Below are 25,562 nucleotides of genomic sequence, written 5' to 3'. Positions count from 1 at the left end.
AAAAAAAATTTTTTGTAGCGAATTATTCCTACACCCAGTTACAGTGATATAATTTTAGTGTTTGGATTGCACAAATAACAACAACATCATGCAAGTTTTTATCAAACATATATTTCAAAATAAACACAAGCAACACACAGCTTAAGGTAGTGCTACCAAATTATTTTATCTTGAAGCTGGGTACAAAAATATTAAACTATGATGATGATGTACAAGTTTACAGCGCTTCTAATTTGCCAGATTTTGGAGGATTGGCCACATTATTACATCACGCAACGTTTCATAAAGCCTTTTTTCATATTGCGTCCATATCACATTACGTCCATATCATTCATAGGCAGAGCGTTTGTGTTGAAAGTTGTGTGGATTGAGTTTCTCCGCTACCTCAAGATTCAAAATTTGATAAGCGTATTGTGTACAATGCTCTAAGCGGAATTTTGTGAAATTAGTTAACTTTTTTAGAAAAAGAAGGAAAAGATATATGTCTTATCATCCACCGCTAGGAAGAAGACTGAGTAGTATGTTGAATCATACACATTACAATTAATAACTGTTCTTGATTCTATATAATATTGATGTTAGTAATAAGTAACTAGTAGTAAGTATCTTTCTCAGATATTAGTAATATCTATTTCGTTGTAATGTATTCTATCAACTAGATGACATCCTCGGTAACAAGAAAATAAACCTCCAACAAACCTGTTACGTACATATTGGTGGATGCCATCCACGAGGTACCGCAATTGATTATGCGAAAACTTTGTACAAACTATTCGTCCTCAGAGAATGTGAAAACTTTTGCTTTTCAATTTTCCTGTCTTTCGTACCCAAGAACACCCAGGTTAATGGTAAACTGATATTTTGCCAATGTTAAAGAAAACTTTTACCCACGCGTAATACATTTTGTAGATGGTATTACATTGTCAATGAACTTACACTTTCTCAATGAATTTTGAATGAAATGTAGAACACTTGTGGTAAGCATTAGCAAACATAAGGACCGATCTCAGATTAAATTGACGTCCTTGTATTATTTTACCAAAATACGTATCGAAACAATTTTAAACTAACTCACTTGTATTTTACTACTGTGTGAACAGTATGGGGTGATAAATCACAATTTTACAATAATGTTGAAAAACATCAATATGGTTATTAAGGATAACGTGTATTACTTGTTTTAAAGTAAGAGAATCCATAAGTGTCCGATTGACCGCTTGAGGCAATACTTTTTTTTCTCAAAATTGTATTTTCTGCAAACCATCCTATGATGAAAACAGCTTAAACTCTTCATTGAGTATTGTTTGACAATTGACGCTCAATCAATTTGCCTTTCAAATTAAATTGGCTATTAATTCTTGTAATCTAAAGTTAGTGCGAACAGCTTTCACACTTCACATCAACCTAGTTGAACCAATCAAAATCAATCACGGGGAAAAACGATATCAATAGGCAAGCTCAAACTAGCTCTGTGTTGAGTAAGCTTCTAGCCTTAGCGTAGAAATAGTACTAGTATTGACGTATTAGAGCTTAAATGAACCATACAAGCGTGTTCCAATGCGATAAATTATTTTCTTCTAGATAGTTAAGGTTTACAATAAATAAAAACACATCCTTACCATTAAACATCGTAATTTAAACGTTGGCTCACAACGTATTGCAATTTTGTAATAGCAAAATTCGAAATATTTTTGCAGATGGTGTAAATTCCTACTGTTTAATATGCTTTATGCCATTTACAAATTGGACTACCTAAGCCGTTCAAAGCTTTTCAAAAGGTATCACAATTCATTCAGACGCAAAAATTTGCACACAGCTTCAGGCATGAATGAGCATATTGGCCTTTGAAAGCAACCACTGCACACCGTTTTGTAATTCGCTTTCGTGTCGCTCTATACCGAATGCAATTGCTTGCAACAAACCAACCTAGAAACAGGAACTTTATTGAAATATGTCAAGAATTTAAACTGACAGTGAGAAACCCTTCTCTAGGCCACGATCGACCTAACAACCGCTTCTAAACAGTACGTAAAGCTTTTACGATATCAAAAACAAGGTGCAGAGGCCAAACTAACCAACCAAACAATTCGCATCGGTTGACGATTCCATTCCTCGACTATCTCACTTTCCCTAGATAATGTTGGGCTCTATCAACAAAACAATATCAGTATCTTAGTTACGAATTTATTTATAAAAGCCTCGGCCACGAAGCTCACCATGCTTTGCTGGTGACACAAAGAATAGCTATCATGTCTCGTGTCACTTTGCATGAAGTTTACAGGCGAGGGAAGATGGGTAAGGTGTATATAAATGTATCAGTGAGCATAGCCTCCTATATCTATTGCAAAGCTTTAACCTGAAGCATTCGATCTGATCAGTCGGCTACCAGAATTCCACTCGCATAGACTAAAACCTTCGCGCGCGGGTGTCTGAAGGAAGATTTGTTATTTTAAACTATTTATATATATAAATGTGTCATTAGTGTGTGATATCTCTAAAGTTTTTGTTCATATCTTTAAATCGTAGTGCACAAAACCCTCTTCACGGTTTTACTATAAAAAAATCTTGAAAAGTGTGTAAGCATTAACAAATAAATCAAATATCAGTTTTTTAAACCTATAACCAAATTGTGGCGAAGTGATAAGACCTGATGGTTGTTACGCTGATACAAAAAAAATACAGTTCATATTTTTGTAACTGATATCATCAAGTAATTAAGTTCTTATAGAAAAATGTATGGCTCAAAACCATATTTCAAAATAAAGTGTATAAAGTTACATATTGTGCAAAAATTAAACATATTCGAAATGCATAAACTACTAATCAAATAAAACACGTTTTATCAATAAGAATAAAATATTGTGTGAAATTAATTATTTACAATGAATAAAATGCAAAGGATTAACAGTGCAGTGCAATATATGGTTCCAATAACTGGGTTTTACGTATTCTTAACCATTCAATTCGAAACATCAGTCTCAATCAACTTGGCCAAAACTATTGCGCCGTAATAGTTTTACCAAAGACATACTAACCGGAAAACTTATCGATTGAAATATTTATAGCAGTTCTTTTGGAAGATTCGTTAGCGACTCAACTGACAAACAATCTAGCGTGTCAAAATTATGCAGCGTGCCCTTAATGGCGATGTTTCCAATCCGCTATGCTAATATTATACTTCTCCATAATGTGACTATGATCCTTACGACTTTTGTTCACCGTTTATCGTTGGTATGGTGCTTGGTGCTCACCAACAAACAAAACTAACGAATACCCTTTTTTGCCGCGCCAACAAAGATATACAGCCGTAGCTCGTGGCTTAGATCACGTTATTGCCAGATCGCGTGTCGAAATTTTTCAAAGCTTAAACGTACCAGCACACGGAGCGGGGCGTTCTATTAACCCTGAAACTAAGACAAAACACGCAACAGAAAAATTTGACCAGCAACAAGTTTGTACGAAACTATGCTACAAAAATCCAACTGCTCCATTTTGTTGACTCGATTTAATCAAATTCGTGACTTTAATGGATCGTTGAGCTAATCATCATCCAATCTCTCGGATACATACAGCGGGCTGAGGAGCAATGTGTTACTTAAAGCAGAAAATAAATGGAATTTGCGTTGTGTACAATTAAAGCGTCGTGCATTAACCAGGTTATCGTAGTATTATGATATTTTTCAGGAACAAGAGGGGTTTTTTTCCTCTTTGGCTTGATTTTAGGTAAAAACTTTTCTATGCTAATTTTAACAAAAAGCTGCAAAGTTTTTTTTATATTGTTTTTGTGTTTTTGTTTTTGTTTTATATTGTATTCTATTTATGATTTGAAAGTACACATTACTTTTCTTTCTTTTTTCTTTTTTCCAATCGATCAGAACATCCTTAATAATATGTTTCACACATTAAACTTCAAGTTTAATTAAATATTTAAAATAATTAATTTGTTTTAATAATTATTATTAACAATTAATAAATTCAATTCAAAGCGTTCTGTTTCAATAAACTTATTACGACCATGAAACTATGATATAATTTATGCAAACCGACGGAAAAAGCTAAGAATAAAAACACTCGCTCAACTAAAAAAATAGCCAAAGATGCTCAGGATGTGAATTACAATTGTTGGGCATAAGTGTACAATCAGTTTGTTTTTATGTGCTTCGTTTTATCATTCGTTATCTTTGTATCTTACGGCCAAAATTAAAAATTATGTGTAATCGTCGACAGTGGAACTACAATAGATATAAAGTGAAGTGTGTAAGCGTGCTTGTTAAAAACATTTAAAAAATCACACATACCCACAAATTGCAGTCATTGAAAACTCACAAAATTACAAGTTTTACTGTTGGATGATTTAAACATGTATAATAAGAAGGTTTTCGATTTCCTTTCGTTTCATGTTGTATAGAGCTTCAAATATAAAAACATTACACACCAACACCTACAATCATGGAAGGAGCCGGAGGAAGTAGCAACTCTGATCCACGATTTGAGTTCCTGGGATCGTTTGTGCAAAAAACGCTCAAGTTGAAACCAGAAAAATGGCACAGATTAGTTACACTGTACGGATAGTGCTTTTCCCAACAATTTGAAGCAAACAGTTTCTAAATCGTTTCAATTAATTATTTTCTTTCTTTCTTTGCCATTTTCCCCTTTTGCCACCTGTCTGATTATTCTGTGCAGAGAGGAACACAAGGCAGTTCTGAAAGAGTTTTTTGACAATGCACAGACTGTCGTTATGATTATTATTCTTACACCATCTGCACAGTTGATTCCACTTGTGAGTTTTCCAATACAACAACTTAAAAATAAAGGTAAACTTCACCATGCTATTTATGGCAATAACGTATAACTTTGCAATACCAACGATTTTGATTCATTTTTACAGGTGTTTACTTTGTTAAGAAGAACCCAATTGATGTGCCTCGCGATGGCTGCAAAGATGTGCTGGTTGTTGGTGATCTTGCTACGCGAACCATCGACCAGCTGTCCTGTCTGGTCGATGAAGTTTTTGTTCCCCTTCTTTCGAACTCAGACAACCACCTCGGATGGCCTGAAATGGTAGCACAAGACGTACAAAAGCAAGTTCACAGTCTTAAGAGCACGGTTTATCAAGTTCAGGGTCAAGTTAGTGGACAGACCGTTCTACCAATGCCCGTGGGAGTTGATAAATGTGTGCAGACGGCCAAAGAACTGGTTGTCAACTCTGAATGTTCGATTAATCTTTATCTGAAGAGCGCAATCGAAGGTGTTGTTATTAAATGGGCCACACAAGTAAATGATGTCATGCTGGAGTCTAGTGCAAATGCATTCAATGGCGGTCAAAATCCTGTTCCCTCTGTCGGTAATATTACTTTTACATAAATTACATGCATTTATTACAGAAAAAAAAAACTTCTCCCAAACAATTTTACATCCCCTTTGCGTATAATATTTATACATTACAGAAATAAACTTTTGGAACAATCGTCTTAAAAATCTTACATACATTTACGAGCAACTACGCCACGAACGTATTCGCAGCATGGCACTAATTCTAGAATACACAGATAGTGCATACTATCCCTGCTTTAAAACACTCTTCAAGAACGTTGTAACAGGTTAGTCCTGTATAGCGTACTGGTGTCTACTTTCTAAAGTATATTTCTTTTTTTTTATTACATCCTCTACTTTGCTGTCGTTCTTTCTTGTATAGCTTTGGCTGAAGCACGTGATATAACACTTTATTTAAACCCTCTCACGAGACACTTCCAGCAACTGGAAGACACCGAGTTTTCAGAGTGCAAAGTTTTGTTAAAACCACTGCTGCACGTCGTTTGTTTGATTTGGTCTAATTCTCTATACTATTGTCATTCCGCAAAATTGATTGGTAAGTTCTACTAGCAATTGGTAAGCAGTGTCTTGAGCAGTGTCAAGACATTTTCTATTATTTTATTCCAAAACAGTACTCCTTCGTCAAATATGTAATTTAATCATACAACAGGTAAGATAAATGTCGCTTCGATTCGATGGCGCGACTATTTTGACTATTTCATTTGCATCTCTTATAGGCCAAACGCTTTTTGGACCCATCCTCTATCTTTCATACTGATATCGACGAAGCCATGCAGAGAATATCCCTGTCGATACAAATTCTTAAATATTTTCGCACAGTATACGATGAATATAAGGACAACATTGCTCCCTTCTTTCAAGAACGTCCCGTGGTAAACTGGACATTCCATCCTAATGCCGTGTTCGAACGGTATAATGCTTTCCTTGATCGATTATTCACCATTCAATGGTTTTTCAATACCGTCATTGAATTTCTCAAACTAGAGAAAGTTGAAATCGGTGGACTTAAAGGACGGGCGTTAAGTGCGCGAATTACAGGTGTATCTGTTGAGTTCAATCAGTGTTTTTCACTATTTGCTTCGAAAACCTATGACGTTCTCGATCCCGACGATCCAACGTTCAAGGAAGATTTTCTCAAGTTCCAGGATCGTATCCTTGAGCTTGATCTCAAGCTTGCTGCAATCCTATGCCAAGCTTTTGACGATTGTCACAACTTGGAAAGTGTATTTAAGGTAAGTTGGTAAAATTATTACGTTCCAAATGCAACATTGCTTCTTTTTGCAGCTAATTAGCATCGTTGGAACTGTGTTGGATCGACCAAAAATTAAAGAAGAGTTCACCAACAAATACAGACAAATTTTGGTAATGATTGATGAAGAGCTCAGCACATGTGAAAATATTTTTGCTCAGCAGATGGAACACTACCGCAAAGAAGGATACATTTTCGTTGATCGTAGTGCACCGCCGGTTACTGCTGCTCTTCGTTGGGTGTTGCAGCTCACGAATCGGATCACTTCCCCCATCAAACAATTCCAAACATTGCAGCATCCGTAAGTCTAATGCCTATAATTCGTACAGTGAAAGATACATTATATTCATATCTGCTTTTTATTTTTGACACCCATCTTCCTTTCCTCTGCAGAGTCGTGCAATCCGACGAAGGTGCAGCGCTGATTGCTCGTTTTGATGTGCTGATTGCTAAGCTGAAAGAGTTTGAACGATCCATTTTCGATGGCTGGGCAAAGGAGGTGCCTGAAACTATAGAAGCACATCTAGACACGCCATTGATTATACGGAAGAAAAACTCTCCCGAGCTTCTGCTTAACTTTAGCCCACAGCTGTTCGCTATCCTGAGGGAAGTGCATTACCTACGGCTAATGGAAAAGGAAGACATCCCACCGAGAGGCCTTGAGTTTTCGGACAGAAGTGAAATCTATCGCTCCTACACGCTTAACCTGGAAAAGACCGTCGATTGGTATAACAAAATACGTAAAAATTGCACCAAAGTTGAACTAGAGTTGATCAAGGGTGAAATCGAACACATCGATGCTCTGTTGGAGCGGGCGATTCACGAACTTACCTGGAACTCGGAAGACATTCAAGACTACATGATGCAAATACGCGACCCGGTCGAGCAGTTGCAAAAGCGAATGCAAAGCATTCAAAACAATTTACAGGATATTCGTACCACCATGTCTGCCTGGGCAAAGCTACCTTTGTTTGAGCGGAAAGACTCTAAGAAGGACACGGTGCTGTGCTTAGAGGAGCGTAACGATCGTAAAACTAAACGCTACGCAGAATTGGAGGCGGCGGCAGTCAAGGTTCATCAGCTGCTTGACATGAACTTGAAATTGTTCGGAATGGAGGATAACCAGGAAGATCCCAACTGGGTTGAATATGTGAAATTTGTCGATAACATAGTGTACGAAAATTTACTCTTCATGATTGGCATTAGCATTGGCTATCTGGCCGAAAATATGGACGTAGGTAACAATCTTGCACCGCTGTTTGAATCACGCCTAGAGCTACTAGAGCCCCAACTAGTGTTTGTACCTTCACTGAATCCAAATGATGTTAATGGTTTTACTGCACTGCTAGCTGGGCTAGTTAACGATATAACGTACATGTCTTCGCTGATTCCGCGTTTGCTTAAAACGGCCAACAAAACGTACGAACAGATCATCACTAAGAACAACGATATACAGGAGATGAAAGTGGAAATTTTGCAAGGCGTTGATAAAGTAATACAAGAAGCAGCCGAGTTTTGCGGAGACTTTGAGCGCTACTCCTATCTCTGGCTGGAGGATCGCGAGTACAGCATGGAAACATTCCTCGCGTATGGCCGCCAGTTGGAAGCGGATGAGATTGAGCTGATCATCAATAAAGATCCGGATGCGCCCAAGCCGTGCCCGCCAACAATTGAAGCCTTCCGAGAGCAAATTGATCACTACGAGTCCCTCTACCAGGAAATAGAAAAAATTGAATCTTTCCAAATATTTAACTCATGGTTTCAAGTGGACGTGCGTCCTTTCCGGCAGTCTCTGATGAATATCGTGCGCAAGTGGGGCAACATGTTCAAAGAACATTTGGTAAACAACGTTACCCATAGCCTCACCGATCTTGGCAACTTTATTCGCAAGGCAGACGAAGGGCTGCTTCAGATCGTGAAAGAAGGTGACTATGAAGGATTGGTTAACATCATGGCCTATTTATTGCACGTAAAGGAGCGAACTGCAACTACGGATGAAATGTTTGAACCGATGAAAGACACCATCGAGCTGCTCAAGTACTATGATATGGATATTCCAGAAGAGGTTAACGTGTACCTTCAGGAACTGCCGGAGCAGTGGGCTAACACGAAGAAAATTGCACTCACCGTCAAGCAGCAGGTAGCGCCACTGCAAGCTAATGAGGTCGTCGGCATACGAAATCGGATTGCCATGTTCGATGTTCATATTACCGTTTTTCGTGATGTGTTTCGTACATATGAATTTTTCAAATATGATTGCCTAGAACCGTACATTCTTCTCGATCGTATCGATGGCGATGTCAATCGGTTGGAAAAAGATATGTCAGACATACAGGAATCGGGTAGTTTGTTTGAAGTATCTGTACCAGAGTTTAAGTTGCTGCGCCAATGCCGCAAGGAAATGAAAATGCTCAAGGTGGGTGAAATTAAAATCATTACGCTTGTTGTTGCCAATCGCTGCCAACTTCACCCCTTTATTCTCCACCCTCACCTACAGCAATTGTGGGATTATGTATTTATCGTCCGTACCAGTATCGAGGATTGGAAAACGACTCCTTGGCGTAAGGTGGACGTGGAAAACATGGACATTGAGTGCAAAAAGTTTGCCAAGGATATTCGCCTCCTCGACAAGGAAATGCGCCCCTGGGATACATACATTACACTTGAATCGACGGTCAAGAACATGCTTACTTCGTTGCGTGCCGTCGGCGAGCTGCAAAATCCCGCCATCCGTGAGCGGCATTGGAATCAACTGATGTCCTCCACAAAGGTTACTACTACAATTCACTATGGAAAAAATGTCGTCAATTGTTTGATACCGATCAATGGGTTTTATTATTTACTTTGAAATTGCATTTTAAACCATTTGTGTGTTCTTTTCCTTTTCACCAAGCGAGCCAAGTGCGATGTTTCAATCAAAAGTCAACCACATTCAAATCATAATGTTGATACATGCCGTTACCGTATCGTAAAAGATCATAAATCTAATAATAGAAAATTGAAACGTCTACAGGCTCTTTATTACAATGTGCTGATCGAAGGTTATACCGATCATGAACTAAAAAAAAGCATGCAAAGCGAAACCATAACACCTTTACTACTTACCACTGCATGGTTGCTGATTGCTGTGCTAAAAATTGGTACCATTTTTGCTCACAGCACAAACACTCGTAGTTCGCTTTTGATTGAAACACCGATTATGCTCGCACAACTGCACCGCTATGAAGCAATTTCCAAGCGATTCGCGTTTCTAATTTTGATTATTTTACTGTGATTCAATGTTTCTATTTTTTATTTCAACCTTGAATGTGAGTATGTACTAATTATTCAGGATTGCTTTGTAAATAACGGTGTTACACTATTTACCTTTCCGCTAATCCAGCCACATTACACAAATGTCAAAATGTGTACCCTGTATATACACAAATATTAATTGTTCTGTACATATCGTTGCTTGTATTCCAGAGTTTAGCAAATCTTCCACCTGAAATTACAGTAAGTTTCTTAGCGATGTATATAAGCTTCCAAAAGCTGTCTTACTTTATTCTGTGTTATATTAATGCAACTGTATTGCCCGCCGTTGCTAATAAATCCACTGATATAATTGTACACTTGAACTCAACTTACACACGACAGGTAACATTCATCATGGACAAAAACACAACCCTTTCTGATCTGCTAGCATTGAATCTACACGAATGTGAAGAAGAGGTGAAAAATATCGTCGACAAGGCTGTAAAAGAAATGTCGATGGAAAAAATTCTACGCGACCTACATTCTGTGTGGAATGGTAGTCCAAACACCAAAATGATGGAATTTGAATACGAAACTCATCTTCGAACCGGTTCCACCTTGCTAAAAGCATCCGAGGAGTTGATCGAAACGCTAGAGGAAAATCAGGTAATGATCTCATTTATATGTTGCTTCCAGACTTTTGGCTATTAACTAATATCTTATGATACGCAGGTTGTGCTACAGAATTTAATTACATCTAAATTCATTGCACACTTCTTAGAGGAGGTGTCCGAGTGGCAGAAGAAGTTAACAACCGCTGATCAAGTCATTACGGTATGGTTTGAGGTACAGCGTACCTGGGCCCATCTCGAATCAATCTTCATGAGCTCGGATGACATTCGAATGCAACTACCAGTCGATTCAGAACGTTTCGACAATATCGACGCAGAGTTTAAGATAATGATGGAGGAGATGGCTAAAAACTCCAACGTCATTCATGCTACCAACCGGGAGGGATTGGTCGACAAACTGGACAACCTACAGAGTCAGCTGGCATTGTGCGAGAAAGCGCTGGCCGAGTACCTGGAAACGAAGCGACTTTACTTTCCCCGATTTTATTTTGTGTCAGCTGCCGATCTGTTGGACATTCTTAGCAACGGTAATCGACCGGAAGTCGTGTGCAAACATTTGACCAAATTGTTCGATTCGATAGCTAAGCTCAAGCTAGAGCCCAATGATGATGGTCACAGCAAGAAAGCATTGGGAATGATTGCAAAAGATACTGAATATGTTAAATTTTTCGAGTTCTGTAACTGCACGGGAGCTGTAAGTGCATATACGGCTGTGTACATTTACTTACCTTACTTAACCATTGGTTTGGGTATATGTATATGTATTTTCTAGGTGGAAGTGTGGCTAAATCGAATCCAGATCGCGATGAGAACATCATTGCGCAACTATATTGCAGAAGCCGTGGTAGCTTATGAAGAAAAGCAACGCGAGCACTGGTTGTTCGATTACCCAGCCCAGGTATCGCTGTGTGGCACACAAATCTGGTGGTCAACGGAAGTAAACATTGCCTTCAGCCGGCTCGAGGAAGGATACGATAATGCTATCAAGGATTACTACAAGAAGCAAATCTCTCAACTCAGCACACTCATTACGCTCTTGCTCGGGGAGCTTACGAGAGGCGATCGGCAAAAAATTATGACCATCTGCACCATCGACGTCCATTCACGGGACGTTGTTAGCAAGCTGATTCAATCAAAGGTGGAATTTGCGTCCGCGTTTCAGTGGCAATCGCAGCTGCGACACCGTTGGGACGACATGGAAAAAGATTGTTTCGCTAACATTTGTGATGCACAGTTCTGCTACAGCCACGAATATCTGGGCAATACTCCACGTTTAGTGATCACCCCGTTGACCGATCGTTGCTACATTACGTTGACCCAGTCGCTGCATCTGGTAATGGGAGGTGGTCCAGCTGGCCCTGCTGGTACGGGGAAAACGGAAACTACCAAGGATCTTGGACGAGCTCTTGGAATCATGGTGTACGTGTTCAACTGCTCCGAGCAGATGGACTACAAATCGTGCGGAAACATCTACAAAGGACTAGCCCAAACCGGTGCCTGGGGTTGTTTCGATGAATTCAACCGAATTTCGGTGGAAGTGTTATCTGTCGTTGCGGTACAGGTGAAATCCGTGCAGGATGCCATTCGGGACAAAAAGTCCAAGTTTGACTTTATGGGAGAGTTCATTGCCTGCGTTCCAACCGTTGGTATCTTTATTACCATGAACCCAGGTTATGCTGGACGAACTGAGCTGCCGGAAAATTTAAAAGCCCTGTTTCGGTAAGTTTTGCAGTGTGGTAAGTTGAAATTGTAAGCTATTTTGTTGTACATAATTTTTCAGCCCATGTGCTATGGTTGTCCCTGATTTCGAGCTTATCTGCGAAATTATGTTGGTTGCTGAAGGTTTCCAAGATGCCAGAGTACTAGCACGGAAGTTTATCACGCTGTACACGCTGTGCAAAGAGTTACTCTCCAAGCAGGATCATTACGATTGGGGTCTACGTGCAATCAAATCTGTTCTAGTGGTTGCTGGTTCCTTGAAAGTAAGTAATGTTTTGCATTCTACACTACTATGTGCAATCAACAGCCTCATGGCCATGTTTAATCGTTCTACTACGTCTATACTTTTAGCGCGGTGATCCTGGTCGACCGGAGGAGGAAGTGCTGATGCGAGCTCTTCGTGACTTCAACATTCCCAAAATCGTGACTGACGATATGCCTGTATTTATGGGTTTGATCGGTGATCTGTTCCCAGCGCTGGACGTACCAAGAAAGCGCGATTTGGAATTTGAGAAAACCGTCAAACAGGCTACGCTAGATTTGGCCTTACAGCCGGAAGATAATTTCATACTGAAGGTTGTTCAGCTGGAAGAACTGTTAGAAGTCCGCCATTCCGTCTTTATTGTCGGCAATGCGGGCACGGGCAAGACACAAGTTTGGAAGACACTCTACAAAACTTACCAAAATGTTAAGAAAAAACCACTATTCAACGATCTTAATCCAAAGGCAGTAACGAATGACGAACTGTTCGGTATCATTAATCCCGCAACGCGCGAATGGAAGGATGGCTTGTTTTCGGTCATTATGCGTGACCAGGCATCGCTCAGTGGGGACAATCCTAAATGGATCATCTTGGACGGTGATATTGATCCCATGTGGATCGAGAGTCTCAATACGGTTATGGACGACAACAAGGTGCTGACGCTTGCCTCGAACGAGCGCATTGCGCTCACACCCTACATGCGGTTGATCTTTGAAATTTCAAACCTTCGCACCGCCACCCCGGCCACGGTATCGAGAGCGGGCATTCTCTACATTAACCCACAGGATCTTGGATGGAATCCGTGAGAACTAAATGCTTTTAGTAGGCCGGCTGTAGTTCGGGGGCTGTGCAGCCTCCCTTGCTACATCCCCCGATCGATAGTACCGGCGTACTAAAACGAGTGTACTATACATGTGTACTTTCAGGTATGTTACAAGTTGGATTGAAACGAGGACCATTCCTGCGGAAAAATCCAACCTGGTCATTCTCTTCGACAAGTACATCCCAGCGTGCCTGGACAATATTCGAACGCGCTTCAAAAAAATCACACCCGTTGCCGAGATGGCCCACATACAAATGCTGTGTCACTTATTGGAGTGTTTACTGATACCAACCAATACTCCAGCAGATTGTCCCAAGGAGTGGCATGACCTATATTTTGTGTTCTCGTGCGTTTGGGCATTCGGTTCGGCTATGTTTCAGGATGCGGCCATTGATTACCGCATCGAGTTTAGCAAATGGTGGGTGAACGAGTTCAAAACCGTCAAGTTCCCACCGAATGGAACCGTGTTCGATTACTTCATCGACACGGAAACGAAACAGTGGACCCCCTGGACGGAGATTCTACCCAAGTTCGAGATGGACTGTGATCAGCCCTTACAGGCGGTTCTGGTGCATACCTCCGAGTCAATTCGATTGCGTTTCTTCCTCGACCTGCTTATGGACAGGGCGCATCCGGTGATGCTCGTTGGCATTGCCGGCTGCGGGAAGACCGTCGTGGTGAACGAGAAGCTTGGCAGCCTCTCGGAGAACTACGCCATTGCGAACATTCCGTTCAATTTTTACACCTCCTCGGAGATGCTGCAGAAAGTGATGGAGAAACCATTGGAGAAGAAAGCTGGACGGAACTATGGTCCGCCCGGTAGCAAGACTCTAATTTACTTCATCGACGATATGAACATGCCGGAAGTAGACGCTTACGGCACTGTCCAGCCGCACACGCTGATTCGACAACATCTCGACTACAACCATTGGTACGATCGGAACAAGCTAACGCTTAAAGACATTCACAATTGCCAGTACGTGTCCTGCATGAACCCTACTTCCGGCAGTTTCACCATCAATCCCCGGCTGCAGCGACACTTTTGCGTGTTCGCGGTCAGCTTCCCCGGTTCCGACGCCGTTACAACGATCTATCATTCGATTTTGGTTCAGCATTTTACGAATGCTGAGCAGAAGTTCAACATAGCCGTCACGAAAATATCACAAAATATTGTCGCAGCAAGTTTGGCATTACACACTAAAGTGGCACAAGTGTTTTTACCGACGGCCATCAAGTTTCACTATGTCTTCAATCTGCGCGACTTGACGAACGTCTTTCAGGTTAGAATACTGGATTGCTCATGCATTCGTCCGCTGATTACTATCTTGCGCGGGAGCACGAGCAAACGATCGAACTGATTTTTTTGGAATTATTTCTTTCCCCCACAACGCCTACCTTCCATTCGCTGCAACTGCCTTGGAACACGGATTCTCTCCTTTCTGGCTCATCCTATCATAGGGGCTGCTATTTAGCACCAATGATTGTTTGGTTTCGTCGAGCGATTTCATCCGACTGTGGCTTCATGAGACCCAACGCGTGTATGGCGACAAATTGCTAGACGACAAGGATATTGACAGTTTCACCAAAATGCAAAACGATCTCGTTAAAAAATCCTTCGAAGAGATCGACGAATCGATCGTCTTCGATAAGCCCAATATTTACTGCCACTTTGCTGGCGGTATTGGTGAACCTAAGTACATGCCCATTACCGACTGGGGCGTGCTGACTAAGCTTCTGCAGGAAGCGATGATGTCGTACAACGATCTCATTTCGGCCATGAACTTGGTGCTCTTTGAAGACGCCATGATGCACGTGTGCAGGTAGGCTATACTTGGCGAATTACACGAATGTGTGTGAAGCGGTAATGGGAGTATAGGATCGGCATCACCGTTTATGTTCCGGGCAGCTCCTTTACCTACTCACACAGCAGCATGAGCTTTTAGAACCCATTCACATCAACCCACAGGCTATAACGATTTTATTCTCATACCCAGAATCAACCGAATATTGGAGTCGCCTAGAGGTAGCGCCCTGCTGGTTGGTGTTGGTGGCAGTGGCAAACAATCCCTGAGTCGATTGGCCGCCTTCATCTCCAGTTTGGAAGTTGCTCAAATTCAACTAAAAAAAGGCTACAGTGTCCTCGATTTAAAGGTTTGCTAAAATCTACTAATCCTACAGCTACCCCAACTTCCTTTTGATAAAGCAAAACGAAGCAGTTGGTAAAAAAACCGCGATTTCAGATAACGGGCGTTTTGGTTTTTGGACATTTGTCCCGTTTGAACCTGTACTGCAGTGCTATCAAAGGAAGTTCTTTGTTGTTTTTATTTTCACAACAGTTTAACATGCATCATCCTGTTTGCTCTTTCCTTCCCGGATTCTTTCCAGAACGAGCTGTCCGGACTGTATCTGAAAGCAGGAATGAAAAATGTCGGCATTATGTTCCTCATGACAGACGCACAGATATCGAACGAGATCTTCCTAGTCATAATCAATGATTTGCTTTCTTCGGGTGAGATACCGGATCTGTTCCCGGACGACGAGGTAGAAAACATCATATCCGGCGTGCGAAACGAAGTCAAGGGTGCTGGATTGGTGGATTCGCGCGAAAACTGCTGGAAGTTCTTCATCGATCGCGTGCGACGACAGCTGAAAGTGGTGCTTTGCTTCTCGCCGGTCGGAGTCACGCTCCGTGTACGTTCACGCAAATTCCCCGCCATCATCACGTGCACTCAGATCAACTGGTTCCACGAATGGCCACAAGAAGCCCTAATGTCGGTGTCGTTGAGGTTCTTACAGGAGTTGACAGTTTTACCTGTTGAGTGTAGGGATTCGATTGCACGCTTCATGGCGTACGTACATACCTCCGTCAATTCGATGTCGAAGGTCTATCTTCAGAACGAGCGACGGTACAACTATACCACGCCCAAGTCATACCTGGAGCAGATCAGCCTGTACGACAAACTGCTGAAGGAAAAGCATGGCGAGTTGCGCAAAAAAGTTGAACGTCTGGAGAATGGTTTGGAGAAGCTAAGAAACACCGCTGACCAAGTGGCGGCCCTCAAGCAGAAGTTGGCCGTCCAGGAGATTGAGTTGAAAGAAAAAAATGATGCAGCCGACGCCTTGATCGAAATTGTCGGCATAGAGACGGAAAAGGTGCAGACGGAGAAAGCGATCGCTGACGAAGAGGAACAGAAGGTGGCTATCATCGCTGAAGAGGTCGCCAAAAAGCAACGTGATTGTGAGGAAGATTTAGTCAAAGCTGAACCAGCTTTGCTAGCAGCTCAGGAAGCCTTAAACACGCTCAACAAGGCCAACCTGACTGAGCTGAAATCGTTCGGTTCCCCGCCGGGTGTGGTGACGAATGTCACCGCCGCTGTCATGGTATTGTTGGCACCAAATGGGAAAATCCCTAAGGATCGGAGCTGGAAAGCAGCAAAAATAACGATGGCTAAGGTTGATACGTTCTTAGATGCGTTGATCAACTACGATAAGGAACATATACATCCGGAAATCATAAAGGCTATTCAGCCGTATTTAAAAGATTCCGAGTTTGAGCCCGACTTTGTACGTTCCAAATCTGCTGCTGCAGCCGGCCTTTGTGCCTGGGTTATCAACATTATCAAATTTTACGACGTTTATTGCGACGTGGAGCCAAAGCGGCGAGCTTTGGCGGCTGCGAACGCTGAGCTTACGGCTTCACAGGAAAAATTGGCCAACATTAAGAGAAAAGTTGCTGTAAGTATCACCGCACCGGAAAGATGCATCGCCACTGTTTTGTTACTTTTTTTCCTATTCTTTTCTGTACAGTCCCTCGAGGAGCAACTGGCAAAACTAACAGCCGACTTCGAGAAAGCAACTGCTGATAAATTACGCTGTCAGCAGGAAGCCGATGCCACGCAAGCCACTATCCAGCTAGCTAACCGGCTTGTCGGAGGGTTGGCTAGTGAAAATGTTCGTTGGGCTGAAGCAGTTGCAGAGTAAGCCTTAAATACTACTTGTTTGGCATAACATGTAGTGAGTGATTACTTTTTCTCCCAAATAACAGGTTCATGCAACAAGCCACTACGCTCCCGGGAGACATTTTACTCGTAACGGCCTTTATTTCCTATGTCGGTTGTTTCACCAAGCAATTCCGACTGGACATGATGAATAAGATGTGGCTCCCGTTCTTGCGAGCACTGGAACCACCCGTTCCCATTACCGACAGTCTTGATCCGTTGCGTTTGCTCACTGATGACACACAAATTGCTACATGGCAAAATGAAGGACTCCCAAGCGATCGGATGTCGATTGAAAACGCCACTATATTGAGCAACTCGGACCGCTGGCCATTGATGATCGATCCACAGTTACAGGGTATCAAATGGATCAAGCAAAAGTATGGCGATGTGTTGAAAGTTATACGCTTAGGTTCGAAGGGATACCTGGAGGTGCTAGAAAAGGCGCTTGCCAAAGGCAGTACGGTATTGATTGAAAACATCAGCGAAAATGTTGATCCAGTGCTGGACTCTTTGCTTGGACGCAATCTCATCAAAAAGGGACGGTAAGCCATTTCAACTAAACTACGAAACCGATTTAAGTTCAAGTTTGTCTTAAATTACAGAGCGATCAAAATCGGAGACAAAGAGGTCGAGTACAATCACAAATTTAGACTTATCCTGCACACTAAATTGGCTAATCCGCATTACAAGCCGGAGATGCAAGCGCAAACTACTTTGATCAACTTTACCGTCACCAGAGACGGCCTAGAGGATCAGCTGTTGGCAGAGGTGGTTAAGGCCGAACGACCTGACCTGGAAGAATTGAAGGCAGATCTAACCAAGCAACAGAATGACTTTAAAATTATGCTCAAACGGCTTGAGGACGATTTGCTATCGCGTTTGTCATCGGCCGGCGGTAACATTCTTGGCGACACTGCGCTGGTGGAAAATCTCGAGACGACCAAGAAGACCGCAGCAGAAATTGAGGAGAAAGTGTCTGAAGCCAAAGTCACCTCCAAGGAGATCGACGAAGCGCGTGAACACTACCGACCGGCAGCGGCCCGGGCCAGCTTGTTGTACTTCATTCTAAATGATCTGAACACCATCAATCCCATTTACCAGTTTTCGCTCAAAGCATTCAGTGTTGTGTTTCAAAAGGCTATTTCAAAAGCGGACTCAGCGGAGGAAGTGCCAATGCGTGTGCGAAATTTGATCGATTGCATTTCCTTCTCAGTGTTTCAGTACACTACGCGCGGGTTGTTCGAATGTGACAAGTTGATTTTCATGTCCCAGATGACATTTCAGGTGAGCCAAATATAGAGTTACTCGATGCATGTATCCACTAGCTTCCTTCACATTCGCTTACAGATTCTATTGATAAACGAAGAAATTACCCCAGCTGAGTTGGACTTCCTGCTGCGTTTTCCGATCAAACCGCATGTGACATCGCCGGTGGATTTTCTTACAAATACTGCCTGGGGAGGGATTTGCAGTTTGGCATCAAAGGATGAATTTAGAAATCTCGATCGTGACATTGAAACATCCTCCAAGCGATGGAAAAAACTCATCGAATCGGAATGTCCGGAAAAGGAAAAGTTCCCCCAAGAGTGGAAGAACAAAACTGCACTTCAGCGCTTGTGTATGATGCGCGCTTTGCGTCCAGATCGCATGACCTATGCCATGACGTAAGTACCGACACAGTAGACATGCTTTTGATCTTATTTTGGGTAATTTGCTACTTTCAGAGATTTCATTGAGGAAAAACTCGGAGCAAGATACGTGGAGAATCGAACGATGGAGTTTGCCAAATCGTTCGAAGAAACCAGCCCTTCGACACCGATATTCTTCATCCTGTCTCCCGGCGTTAATCCTCTCAAGGATGTGGAAACGCTGGGGAAACAATTGGGCTATTCGGCGGATAATGGTAACTTCTATAATGTATCGCTAGGTCAGGGCCAGGAAGTGGTAGCCGAGTCCGCTATGGACAAAGCAGCATCTTCCGGTCACTGGGTTATTTTGCAAAACATTCATCTAGTTAAAAAGTGGCTGCCAGCGTTAGAAAAGAAGCTGGAGTTTTATTCCGAAGGATCACACGATAACTATCGTGTGTTTATGAGTGCGGAGCCGGCTGCTACAGCATCGGCTCACATCATTCCCCAGGGCATTCTGGAGTCGTCGATTAAAATCACCAATGAACCGCCAACCGGAATGCAGGCAAACATACACAAAGCTCTGGACAACTTTACGCAGGAAACACTCGAAATGTGTGGCAAGGAGGCAGAATTTAAAGTGATCTTGTTTTCTCTCTGCTACTTCCACGCAGTCGTTGCGGAGAGACGCAAGTTTGGGCCGCAAGGATGGAACAAAATTTATCCCTTCAATGTAGGTGATCTCAACATCTCGGTGTCCGTGCTCTACAACTACCTAGAGGCTAACACCAAAGTGCCCTGGGAGGATCTGCGCTACCTGTTCGGAGAAATCATGTACGGCGGGCATATCACAGACGATTGGGATCGGCGCACGTGTATTACCTATCTGGAGGAGCTGATGCAACCAGATCTGGTCGATGGAGAGCTGTTCCTGGCGCCGGGATTCGCTGCACCTCCCAACACTGACTATGCCGGTTACCATGCGTATATCGACGAAGCTATGCCTCCGGAATCACCTTATCTCTATGGGCTTCATCCTAATGCAGAAATCGGCTTCCTAACTACCACGTCGGAGAACCTCTTCCGCACGGTGTTTGAGATGCAGCCCCGTGACGCAGGATCGGGATCCGGCACCACCGTTACCCGTGAAGACAAAGTGAAACAAGTGCTGGATGAAATCATGGAGAAGCTACCGGAAGAATTTAACATGGCGGAAATCATGGGCAAAGTTGAAGAGCGCACGCCTTACGTAATCGTAGCATTTCAAGAGTGCGAACGTATGAACTACCTTACCGGTGAGATAAAGAGAAGCTTGAAAGAACTTGACCTTGGTATGAAGGGCGAACTCACCATCACGTCCGATATGGAAGAACTGGAGAATTCTCTCTTCCTTGATCAGGTGCCTGCCGTATGGGCTTCTCGTGCTTATCCTTCGCTGTTAGGCCTCACCGGGTGGTTCGTAGATTTGCTACTTCGTTTGCGTGAGCTCGAAACCTGGTCGGCGGACTTTGTGGTAAGTACTGCGTCAGTTGAGCGTACATGTTTCTCTCCATCCTTCCCTACAATTGATCGCCTCTTTTCACACCCGTTCTCCAGCTGCCCATTTCGGTATGGTTGGCCGGATTTTTTAATCCCCAGTCACTGTTAACAGCCATCATGCAGTCGACGGCACGTAAGAACGAGCTACCGCTAGACAAGATGTGCCTGCACTGTGACGTGACCAAAAAGCAAAAGGACGACTTTTCTGCCGGTCCTCGCGAAGGCGCGTACGTTCATGGTATATTTATGGAAGGTGCACGCTGGGACGTACAGCAGAGCATTATTATGGAATCGAAATTGAAGGAACTGTATCCCCAAATGCCGGTCATAAACATTAGGGTAATGTTGCTAGGGAAGCGTAACGCAGCGATTTGTTTCCCTTCCCATTATATTTTTAGACACATTTCTCACCTTCATATTGCTGTGTTTTTTTTCTATCAATCAGGCACTCACCCAGGACAAACAGGATCTACGTAACATGTATGAATGTCCGGTCTACAAAACCAGGACACGTGGCCCAACGTACATTTGGACCTTTAATCTTAAAACCAAGGACAAACCAGCCAAATGGACGCTCGCTGGAGTTGCTTTACTGTTACAAGTTTAATTGTGTGATTGTGTTGTTGTTGTACTATATTTTAAAAACGGTTTTGCGTGTACTTTTTTGCACCTGTAGCAATTGTTTGGTGTTTTCTTTGTGACATATAAATAATCAATAACTAGGAATAGTAATTATTAATACTTTCTCAATAAATTAGAGCACCTACAGCACTGAACCAAACAACATCTTATTATTATTATATATTGTCTAATATGGAGTTTTATGAACAATTAAAATTACAGCTAAAATTTATTTTACATATTTGACTCTAAGAAGAAAAAACACATTATCTACATTATGAGTAAATGATGATTATGAATCATTATTATCATGAATGAATGAGTATTATTTTTCACATTACGGTTAAATTTTCATTCGCTTAATACACGAGGAATTATTGACCGTCTTCAAGAACTTTTTTTTTTGTTATTGATATGTATTAAGTTATTAATTTTTTTTTTAATTTATCAATTTCTAGATTTATTAATTTATTATATTTTAATTTATAAATTTCTAAATTTATTTATTTATTTAATAGACGTACCTATTGGTCTAACAGGTCAAACGCATTCATGCATTATTAAAGCCTCGTTTTTTCAATTTACGATTTGTAAGTGTCATAAAACTTTATACAGTTACTTCTAATAACCAAACTTCAAGATGAAAAAAAATAATTTTAACAACAATTACATTCCATATGAAGAAATAGTATTCTGGACATTTGTTAAAAATTACAGTGTTCCATCAATCAATTAGAAATATTAGGTTTATATAGAGCAATTCTATGATTATTACCTTTCAATACACAGAGTAGTCAGTCCTACGTATGGAGGGGCATGGTTCGTATGAAACCCACGCCGGGTATGTTGTAAAGTCGTGGATGTTAACGACTGTATCACGGAACTGGCTCTAGGATCGATGTGTTACTTCGAATTTCGCAAGAGCGTTTTATTATATACTGTTTTATATATTTTTACCCAGTTTGACTATTTTTCTAATCTTCAAAAGCACGCAACTGAGCCATGCGTATACCACACTAACTTGGTAACGTTTTACATGCTGCCGTTTGTGCAAATGATATTGTGCATATTTGTCGAAGCTTTTTTGTGTATTATTTACAATCTTTCGAATATCTGTCATATTTATTGACAATCTTAATGTAGTAAAGAAAAATACTTTCTCAGTAATTGACTACTTTCCCAAATGAGTGGTTGTCTAAGATTGTGACGTCGTGAAACATAATACGTTAGATTCAATAGTCTGTTGAATGAAACACCACAAAAAGGACACTTGTTTGACTTCTCTCTCGTATAACTCTGTGACTGCATTTTTAACTCATAAGCAAAGGGAAATTTTCGCAGACATAGAGATTGAGGCGATGGAAAAAGTAACGTTTAGTGGAAAAATCACTAAATAAATATATATCACACTTGAACATGACGGAGTTTTTACTGTGTTTTACACCATCACGCTCTGTACATAAACCGTACGCGGCAAATCACTTGTCATATAAAAAATAAAATTCAAACGATGCTTATTTTACGAGACTAAAGTTTTACAACGATATTTTCGTGAAAGTAGCTAGTGCAATTAAACGGTTGGAAAGACAAATGTTTAGACATGTGATACGCAAAATACTTCGAGTTTTGCCCCAATACGGCACACCGCTTTTACCAAGACATTTTCTAGGTGTATTTTTCTAAACCATTTCCGGTAGAGGCAAATCCGGTAAGGAATTACCTTCTAGCCTTTGAAAACCATATGAATCAAAGTAATGTATGGCAATACTGTAACGTTTTGAAGGCATGCACTGCGATTGCTAGAAGTCTTGTAAGCAAATATTTAGTATATGTTAATATTAATGTTAATCCGAATTACCACGTTTGAAAACTGCATCGTAAGCTACAATTCGACGCACAATACTTCCAGTCCATGTTGTAGGGCAATTGAAAATAAGTAGGTTCAAAATAATTACAACGAACACATTCAAAACTTTGTTGTTATCTTTGTTTGTTTAAATTGGAAAGTTGTTTGACATTTATCTGTGCTATTTCCATCTCGCTCGTTCGATTTGAAATTTTTGTTTTATCCAACAATTTAATGTTGATTTCATCATACAATTTTTTACGGTGTTAATCGTTAGGAACTTTTCCTGGGATCAAAAACCTGTTTTCATGAGCTCGCCAACGCTCCAAATCGGTGCGATTTTCCCTCGCTGGCGATCATTTTTGATAGCCGTTGTGAGGGTTTTTGAGGGATCAAGATAAATAAAAAGCTCGGGCCGGTGTGATGTTGTGTTGGTGGATAAAATTAATTGGCCAAAAAAACACTCCACCACTCCTCCACCTCTCCTTCATTGACCCCACGCATCTTAGCATCTGCACTCCGCCGGCTCACTTGCTCATACATGTTCCGCTATCGCATCAGCTGATCCGGTGGTGACATGATGGTTACGAAGCTATATCAAACAAGCGCAGGTGTAGGTGGAACTCAAATAAGTAAAAAAAATGTGGACATGTTAAATGCATGATCGTTATTAGTGTTGTGCTCTAAGAGCAAGAGCTACTACGGAGGGCTTCAATCTTTAAATTGAGCTTTAAAGCTCTGAGCTTTCCCGTTTTTCATTCGATGTGGCTCTTTGCTCACCTCTTGTCTAGAACTTTATTCACTAGACATGCAATTTGCAACGTGCATATTCTTTACTCTCATTCAAACGAACGATAACGGTCCAAATATAGACACACTCTCACCGATCAACCGATGTGATAACACGCTGTATCAAAGATAACGGTATAATTATCAATAACCAGTCAATACTTGAGAGCAGAGAGCCAAGCGCGTGTATCTTAGTTCGTATTTATCGCAATCCCGCTGAGGGAATTTTTCTATCAGCGTCCCGCTCTGATTTACGCCGCAACGCTTTCAACACACACTACACCATCAGTTCCCAGCATCGCTATACGTTTCGTCGATCACATATTGTATTTTCCGCTGCACCATCAATACCACACTTTACCATCAGTGTCGCACTCCATCATCAATGTCGCACTCCTCGCTCAGTTTCGCTCTTCGGAACGACCCGATGGTGCAGCGAGTTAGGGTCGGGTATTGTACCTAACTTGACCCGTCCTGACGATGATCGATGATCTTCCTGACGGAGACAAGGACAAGTAAAACATTGGCCGCGTGCCGCGCCAAGAAGGTGCTTGAGCGCTCTACGCATTAATCTGCCGCATGACACTACATGCAGGACCGCACAGGGAGCTAGAGGGCTCCTAGTGGAATAGCACTTATCGTAAATCGAGAACAGAGGAGGATGGAGGAAGACATGTCTGGGCCGAGAGACCTGGAGAATGATTGGAATCCTGACCATGCCAGCACGACAAGCTCAGCCTTACTTTTAGCTACTCACTTACTTACTTACTTATCCGGCGCTACAACCACTTTGCGGTCTTGGCATGCCTCAGGAGTGTCCGAAACCGCTCACAGTCTCGCGCCTTCGTCTGCCAGTCCGTTATCCCGGCCTTAATGGTGGACGCCTCCACGCCATCTTGCCACCTCAGTTTGGGCCTACCACGCCTCCTCTGTTCTTGTGAAACAGAGACTCTTTTTAGACCTCATCCGGCCTAAAAAGACTTTACGGGCTGGATCGTCCGTTTCCATGCATACAACATGGCCAGCCCACCGACGTCTGGCGAGCTTGATACGCTGCACGACAGTGAGGTCGCCGTACATCTCGTATAGCTCGTCATTATAGCGGCTCCTCCATTGTCCTTCCACATATAAAGGGCCAAGTATCCTTCTGAGTTTCTTCCTCTCGAACGCGGCTAAGAGGGTTTCTTCAGATTTGGACAGTGTCCATGTCTCAGAGGCGTACCGGTGCTAAGTGATTGCCGGTACTATATATGTACTATATAGTTCCAGCTTCATTTTTCAGGCTATAGAATGACCGGTTGGCAGCCAGCATCCTTCCGCGCAACTCAGCTTCTATGCTATTGTCGTTGCTGTCCTTTGACCCAAGATAGGTGAATTGTACGACTTCAAAAGTGCGTTCACTTATCTGTGCGTCACGCCTATGTAGATTCTGATTATTTATTGGTCAGCCGGGAGCAGTCCACATAAAAAGAAGAACAAGCAAACATGTAACCAAACGAATTCATACTTATATTGTTGTTAGTATGGTTTAGAGAGGCTTTGGCTCCTGCGGAGTTCTTTCGCCTCGGTCATACTTATATATAATTTCACATCTCGCCGCACACACAACAATACTTACGGAATATATTGGCCATGGTTCTTCCCCGATCGGTTGCTTAGCTGCATTTCGTTGATCTGCATATACGTGCATGAGGGCGTGGGATGGGTGATCATTGGAGATCTGAAAAAATGGTTTAATTTCAATTCATTTTAATGTAAAAAACTAAACACACTTGTGCATAAAACCACCAAGTTTGTTTACATTTTCCATACGTTCACAAGCGCGAAAGAGACGGCATAACACAACGTGCGAAACATACACACATCGGTATATGATGACCGTAAA

The 25,562-nt window shown here is 41.8% G+C and overlaps 1 protein-coding gene and 1 long non-coding RNA gene across 5 annotated transcripts; one reads left to right on the top strand and one right to left on the bottom strand.

Annotated features, from left to right (window-relative positions):
• Nucleotides 1-2,351: 2,351 nt before the first annotated feature.
• Nucleotides 2,352-23,755, top strand: LOC3291086 (dynein beta chain, ciliary). 4 transcript variants are annotated; one of them, XM_061660933.1, is made up of 28 exons: nt 2,352-2,572; nt 3,987-4,257; nt 4,409-4,562; nt 4,684-4,814; nt 4,889-5,344; nt 5,448-5,600; nt 5,696-5,869; nt 5,946-5,983; nt 6,051-6,566; nt 6,619-6,884; nt 6,977-9,353; nt 10,049-10,078; nt 10,220-10,483; nt 10,550-11,143; nt 11,222-12,168; nt 12,230-12,431; nt 12,520-13,232; nt 13,357-14,533; nt 14,712-15,073; nt 15,248-15,404; nt 15,639-16,988; nt 17,061-17,230; nt 17,299-17,796; nt 17,857-18,538; nt 18,602-18,918; nt 18,979-20,395; nt 20,479-20,760; nt 20,867-23,755. In XM_061660933.1, exons 3-28 carry the CDS (start codon nt 4,450-4,452, stop codon nt 21,026-21,028), a joined length of 13,548 nt encoding a protein of 4,515 aa, XP_061516917.1. In that variant the 5' UTR covers nt 2,352-2,572; nt 3,987-4,257; nt 4,409-4,449; the 3' UTR covers nt 21,029-23,755. The 4 variants fall into 4 exon arrangements, with proteins under 4 accessions (XP_061516917.1, XP_061516916.1, XP_559011.4 ...); XM_061660934.1 differs by lacking the exon at nt 3,987-4,257 and having other exon boundaries at nt 2,353-2,576; nt 6,977-8,999; nt 9,081-9,353; XM_061660932.1 differs by lacking the exon at nt 3,987-4,257 and having other exon boundaries at nt 2,352-2,574.
• LOC133393906 (uncharacterized) lies at nt 21,208-25,558 on the bottom strand. The gene is made up of 2 exons (XR_009766472.1): nt 25,296-25,558; nt 21,208-25,106 (listed from the first exon to the last, which is right to left on the bottom strand). It is a non-coding gene; the product is annotated as an uncharacterized LOC133393906 (long non-coding RNA).
• Between the last annotated feature and the right edge of the window lie 4 nt (nt 25,559-25,562).

The sequence above is a fragment of the Anopheles gambiae genome, chromosome 3, assembly GCF_943734735.2.
Source record: "Anopheles gambiae chromosome 3, idAnoGambNW_F1_1, whole genome shotgun sequence".
In the NCBI taxonomy this organism is placed as follows: domain Eukaryota; kingdom Metazoa; phylum Arthropoda; class Insecta; order Diptera; family Culicidae; genus Anopheles; species Anopheles gambiae.
Note: the sequence above shows the minus strand (reverse complement) of the source record. Positions and strands in the feature narration are given on the sequence as shown.

What these genes read in the sequence shown, in the direction of transcription:
- LOC3291086 (XM_061660933.1), top strand. Translation starts at nt 4,450, where the DNA reads ATGGAAGGAGCCGGAGGAAGTAGCAACTCTGATCCACGATTTGAGTTC. An exon ending in TGGCACAGATTAGTTACACT is followed by an intron (nt 4,563 to 4,683) that starts GTACGGATAGTG and finishes TATTCTGTGCAG; the next exon opens with AGAGGAACACAAGGCAGTTC. An exon ending in TGGGCTGAAGCAGTTGCAGA is followed by an intron (nt 17,231 to 17,298) that starts GTAAGCCTTAAA and finishes CCCAAATAACAG; the next exon opens with GTTCATGCAACAAGCCACTA.